Genomic DNA, 6,962 nt, shown 5'->3' on the forward strand with positions numbered 1-6,962 from the left:
GACATTCATAGCACTAGTAAAAAATGCGTTTTTTTTCCGCCGATTCAAATCAGGTACGGTCACAAGGTCTACTAATTGACTCATATGTGGCTTAGAACTAGCAGAGCCATCTATGGGCAGACATTTCACAAAAAATATAGAAAATAGGCACAGCATTTTCCCCAGTTTTTGTTCATTTTCCCCGGTGGCATTGGGATTTAAGGATTCCACTAATATGCGGGCGTGGACATCAGTAAATAAATGTGATACAAAAGCTTCTGGTAACCTGTATCTTCGTCTCATAGGGAATTGGACGCTCGTGTCAAGAAATACGTTTGATAAGATTGGCACCGATTTCACCAATGTGCCTTTTGAGTGCCACGCTATGGGGTATATGCTAACCCGTTTTTTTCTCTTATTCATTGGTTAGAATGTGTTGAGCGAAAGTAACTTTGAGGATAATCAGAAAGGAACAATAAGCATAACATTGTGTTTATTTTTCACTACAGATGCATCGATGCTAAATTTATCCACCAACTTCCACCGTGGACTTGTAGGTAAAAGGGGTATTAACAAGTATTTCAATATTCACAACGACATAAGCATTAGTAATAACAATACAATGATACCTCTATTTATGGGTTTTCTTCCTAACACATCTACTTAACTTAAATGCTATACCTTTTCTCTCTTGGATCTCATAAATGCCAATGGTACACCACCTTCCTTTCACAAATGCCATGTCTTCTCCCACTTAATTCTCATGAGTACAACAATTTCCAATTAATCCTCATAAATCCCCACCCCCCTCTTTACTCCTCAGAAATGCCTTAACATTTCCCTTTTAGTCCTCATGAAAAACAAACTTCCTCTCTTTAATTCCCTCAGCTGCCATAACCTTTCATATTTAACCCTTATGAAAAACCCTTTCCTCTTTAACCCTCATGAAAAAAACTCTCCTCTTTAATCCTCACAAAGCCCTCTCCTCTTTAAACCTCATAAACGTCCCAATCTCTGATTTTATCCTCACAAACACCCAAACCTCTCCTCTTTAAACCTCATAAACGTCCCAATCTCTTATTTTATCCTCACAAACACCCAAACCTCTCCTCTTTAAACCTCATAAACGTCCCAATCTCTGATTTTATCCTCACAAACACCCAAACCTCTCCTCTTTAAACCTCATAAACGTTCCAATCTCTGAGTTTATCCTCACAAACACCCAAACCTCTCCTCTTTAAACCTCATAAACGTTCCAATCTCTGAGTTTATCCTCACAAACACCCAAACCTCTCCTCTTTAAACCTCATAAACGTCCCAATCTCTGATTTTATCCTCACAAACACCCAAACCTCTCCTCTTTAAACCTCATAAACGTCCCAATCTCTTATTTTATCCTCACAAACACCCAAACCTCTCCTCTTTAAACCTCATAAACGTCCCAATCTCTGATTTTATCCTCACAAACACCCGAACCTCTCCTCTTTAATCCCCCAAAGCGGCAGTACCTCAGCGGCCAAGGAGAACCGGCGGCATGAACTGTTGATGCATCGGCAGCTGTGGTGGCAGGAGTTGATACTGGGTTGGATAGCGTTGCATAGCAGGAGGGGGCATCACGTGGAGCATCGGGTTGTATAGTCCGGGCATAAACTGCGGCTCGGGCTTCGGTTCCGGCTTGGGCTTAGGAATGGCGGCGACCAGAGCTAGGGAAGCGAACACTACAACGAACTGCAAAGGGATGAAAAGGGATGAAGGAGAAGACTAATGGTAAGGGAGAAACGAGGGTGAGAAAGGGGAGGTGAGAGATGCAGAGATGTATAATTCCTCCCCAACGTCCTCCAATCCCCCCCCCCCCCCTATCTCTCTCACACACACACGCACACACACACACATATATATTGACACACATATGTTTTTATATATATAATATATATATATATATATATATATATATATATATATATATATTTAAATACACATACCTACACACACACACATATACATATATATTCATAGGTATTTATATATATATATAATATACTATATATATACATATACTCATATATATATACATATATATAAACCATATGTGTATAAATAAAAAAAAATATATATATACATATAGATAAATATATATATATGGATGGATAAACCATATATATATAAATATCATATATATATGTATATGTATACACTCACACAAACAATTATATATACACACACACATATATATACATATATACACATATATATACACATATATGTAATGTACACTTATTAAACGAAGAGTGCTCCTAAGTGCTAATGTTACTCACAGTCTTCATGGCGATAGTCGACTTCAGTGAACTTCGATGGTCACATTCAACGGGACACAAGCCTTTATATATGCCTAGACTACGCACTTCATCAACAGTATTTTATCAGCGGAATGTGACCCGAATGTAAACAAGGAAAATGGCAGAACGCTGAAACCCCCGCAGACTGAACTTACATACGGTTACTGTGACAAAACAGATTTCTTTGTATATGCTGTGTCTGTCTCTCTCTCTCACTCAATTTCTCGCTTTAAAAAAAAAACAATTCTTTGTACATGTTCTAGCCACACGGAATACCATCTCACGTGCCAGAATCATAACTTTCATGGTCTGAGTTACACTGAAAAAGACAATTCAATCAGTGCCTTAGTGACGTCACACATTGTTTCAATAGCTAACGTATCTCAACGTGTGATTAAATACCTCATATGGTTGTATTTCCAACACAAAACAAATAATATATATATATATATATACATATATATATACATATATATACATATATATGTGTGTGTGTGCAAATAACATGCTTATAGAACTAATAAACAGTTTTCTTATACATTTACACACACACACACAGACACACACACACACACACACATACGCACAAATAAGATGATTATAGAACTAATGAACATATATATATATAAATATATAAGTATATGCTACATATATATATATATATATATATATATATATATATATATATATATATATGTCTGTGTGTGTGTGTGTGTGTGTGTGTGTGTATGCATGTATGTAAATGTATAATAAAACTGGCTATTAGTTTTAAAAGTATCTCTACTTATATAGAAATTCACAGAACAAACGAAAGGTTAGGGTTACTTAGGACGTGTGATAGAATGGACTGGAAAAGGAAATGATAAAGTGAGAGGAAGGCGTGAGGGAAAAGGAAAGGAGAAACTTGAAGAAGATAAGGAAGCAGGATAAACGAATCAAAGGCAACATGTGGCTATAATTAATTAAAAAAAAAAAAAAAAAAAAAAAAAAAAAAAACGGTAAATAAATGACTCTTGTTGCACTTGTATAAATACAGTTTGTCAGTCAAGGTAATAAGGCAATGCAATTTTCTCTTTCGTGGAGCCTAGTTTGATATATTTTATTTCCAGCCCTAAGATGGAGCTAGAGTTTAGCGAAAGGAGACCAGAGACGCTAACTACCTTGGATAGAATGGTCGAAGGAGAATCCAGGAGTTCCCTTCAGTTAGTAACTTCATTTCTGGTTTATGTAACGAAGGGGGTTTAGGGAAGAATTTAAGAATAATAATGATTTCTTAGCAACACACACACACACACACACACGCACACACACACACACACACACACACGCACCACTCACACTCTCTCTCCCCCCAAACAAACACACACACATACACACATATATATACACACAGACACACACACATATATATATAGATATATAAATATGTACACACACACACACACACATATATATATATATAATTTATGTAATTAAATATATGTATATATAGATAGATACATACATACATACATACATAAATACACACACATTTATTACACACACACACACACACACACACACACACCAATATATATATATATATATGTCTGTGTGTGTGTGTATGTTTATTTAAGCAAATATACACATATATTTAATTGCATTATATGTATATATATATATATATATATATATATATATATGACTGCCGCGATAGTCTAGTGGTTAGCGCACTGGGCTCCGGCCCTTGTGGTCCCGAGTTCAATTCCCCGTCGCGGCAGTCGTAAAAATGCCTGCGCTCTGACTGCTGGCCCGAGCCCGAGAAAACGACATATCGCCTTGAAAGTCAAACGCAGGTGTCGTAGGGGAAGTCACCGCCGTGGCACAAGTGTTAGCACACCGAGCCGCGGTTGATTAGGAAGGGCATCCAATCAGGCAACGGTGACACTGTCATATAACCTCTTAATAGTGAATTGAGAGAGGCCGATGTCCTGCAGTGGAATGAATGGCTTTTATTTTCTCTCTGTGATGAATGCTTATGTGGATATCCAATCACTTGTACCGTTTAAGGGAAAACAAATATAAATCATCATGCATCTGTTTATTATTCTTATCCGTTAAAATGCCAAACGGAAGAAGTCAAAGATATTAGGACGGCAACGTGGATCCCTTTCGTGGATCACAACTTCTCTTGCCTCCTTCGTCTGCAATCATAATAGCATTAGATTAGAATTATGCTTGTGCAATGGTTATGTTGCGATCAAGAAAAAAAATGAGATGGAAATGCATATCGCACACGCCTATATATGTATACGGTATATGTATATATATACAGATATATGTATATATATACACACATCTATGGATACAACGACACAGACACACACACATACTTGCGATCAGGGAAAATGAGATGGAAATGCATATAATACACACGCCTATATATGTATACGGAATATATATATGTATATATACATATATACACACATATGGATACATCGATACATATACAAACACACACACACACATATATATATATACGTATATATATGTATGTATGTATATATATGTATGTATATATATGTATACATATGTGTATGTATATACATATTTATATATGTGTGTATATATGCATATATATATGTATATATACATATATATATATATATATATATATATATATATATATATATATATATGAACACAGTGCATTTCTGAATTTGCATTACAAAGGCTATTAAGCACAAACAGATGTCAGTATTGTAAAGTCCAACGCTATATCACCTATGTTCTTAAATTTACTGTTGTGCCTTACCTAGCAACCAGTACGTCCGCCAAGAAGGTTACACTGGGTGCTCACTGGCAGCGTCGCGGGGGGGTGCACGGCAGAAGTCAGCTGGGGCAGGACGCTGGGGTAGGCGTGCGGAAGGACAGAGGACAAGCCCAGGGGGGGGATCATGGGTGCCTGGGAAGTCATGGATAGAGGCATGGGCACTGGTGGAATCATAGGCATACCGGTAGTCACTGGTGGAACAAAGGGCATGCTAGCAGCCGTACTTGTGAGTGGTAGACCAAAAGGCATGTTGGCAGCCGTACTTGTGAGTGGTGAACCAAAAGGCATGTGAGGAGCCGTACTTGTGAGTGGTGAACCAAAAGGCATGTGAGGAGCCGTACTTGTGAGTGGTGAACCAAAAGGCATGTGAGGAGCCGTACTTGTGAGTGGTGAACCAAAAGGCATGCTACCAGCCATGCTTGTGAGCGGTGAACCAAAAGGCATGTGAGGAGCCGTACTTGTGAGTGGTGAACCAAAAGGCATGCTAGCAGCCATGCTTGTGAGTGGTGAACCAAAAGGCATGTGAGGAGCCGTACTTGTGAGTGGTGAACCAAAAGACATGCTACCAGCCATGCTTGTAAGTGGTGAACCAAAAGGCATGTGAGGAGCCGTACTTGTGAGTGGTGAACCAAAAGGCATGCTAGCAGCCATGCTTGTGAGTGGTGAACCAAAAGGCTTGTGAGAAGCCGTACTTGTGAGTGGTGAACCAAAAGGCATGCTAGCAGCCATGCTTGTGAGTGGTGAACCAAAAGGCATGTTAGCAGCCATGCTTGTGAGTGGTGAACCAAAAGGCATGTGAGGAGCCGTACTTGTGAGTGGTGAACCAAAAGGCATGCTAGCAGCCATGCTTGTGAGTGGTAAACCAAAAGGCTTGTGAGGAGCCGTACTTGTGAGTGGTGAACCAAAAGGCATGCTAGCAGCCATGCTTGTGAGTGGTGAAGCAAAAGGCATGTTAGCAGCCATGCTTGTGAGTGGTGAACCAAAAGGCATGTGAGGAGCCGTACTTGTGAGTGGTGAACCAAAAGGCATGCTACCAGCCATGCTTGTGGGTGGTGAACCAAAAGGCATGTGAGGAGCCGTACTTGTGAGTGGTGAACCAAAAGGCATGCTAGCAGCCATGCTTGTGAGTGGTGAACCAAAAGGCATGTGAGGAGCCGTACTTGTGAGTGGTGAACCAAAAGGCATGCTAGCAGCCATGCTTGTGAGTGGTGAACCAAAAGGCATGTGAGGAGCCGTACTTGTGAGTGGTGAACCAAAAGGCATGCTAGCAGCCATGCTTGTGAGTGGTGAACCAAAAGGCATGTGAGGAGCCGTACTTGTGAGTGGTGAACCAAAAGGCATGCTAGCAGCCATGCTTGTGAGTGGTGAACCAAAAGGCTTGTGAGGAGCCGTACTTGTGAGTGGTGAACCAAAAGGCATGCTACCGAGCCTGTACTTGTGAGTGGCGAACCAAAAGGCATGCTAGCAGCCATGCTTGTGAGTGGTGAACCAAAAGGCATGTGAGGAGCCGTACTTGTGAGTGGTGAACCAAAAGGCATGCTAGCAGCCATGCTTGTGAGTGGTGAACCAAAAGGCTTGTGAGGAGCCGTACTTGTGAGTGGTGAACCAAAAGGCATGCTAGCAGCCATGCTTGTGAGTGGTGAACCAAAAGGCATGTGAGGAGCCGTACTTGTGAGTGGTGAACCAAAAGGCATGCTAGCAGCCATGCTTGTGAGTGGTGAACCAAAAGGCATGTGAGGAGCCGTACTTGTGAGTGGTGAACCAAAAGGCATGCTAGCAGCCATGCTTGTGAGTGGTGAACCAAAAGGCATGTGAGGAGCCGTACTTGTGAGTGG

The 6,962-nt window shown here is 40.2% G+C and overlaps 1 protein-coding gene across 1 annotated transcript; it reads right to left on the reverse strand.

Annotated features, from left to right (window-relative positions):
* Positions 1-4,380: 4,380 nt before the first annotated feature.
* On the reverse strand, positions 4,381-6,542 carry LOC125046906 (nuclear pore complex protein DDB_G0274915-like). The gene is made up of 2 exons (XM_047644910.1): positions 5,110-6,542; positions 4,381-4,498 (listed from the first exon to the last, which is right to left on the reverse strand). Exon 1 carries the CDS (start codon positions 6,478-6,480, stop codon positions 5,110-5,112), a length of 1,371 nt encoding a protein of 456 aa, XP_047500866.1. The 5' UTR covers positions 6,481-6,542; the 3' UTR covers positions 4,381-4,498.
* Between the last annotated feature and the right edge of the window lie 420 nt (positions 6,543-6,962).

Source organism: Penaeus chinensis, chromosome 39 (assembly GCF_019202785.1).
Source record: "Penaeus chinensis breed Huanghai No. 1 chromosome 39, ASM1920278v2, whole genome shotgun sequence".
NCBI classification, from domain to species: domain Eukaryota; kingdom Metazoa; phylum Arthropoda; class Malacostraca; order Decapoda; family Penaeidae; genus Penaeus; species Penaeus chinensis.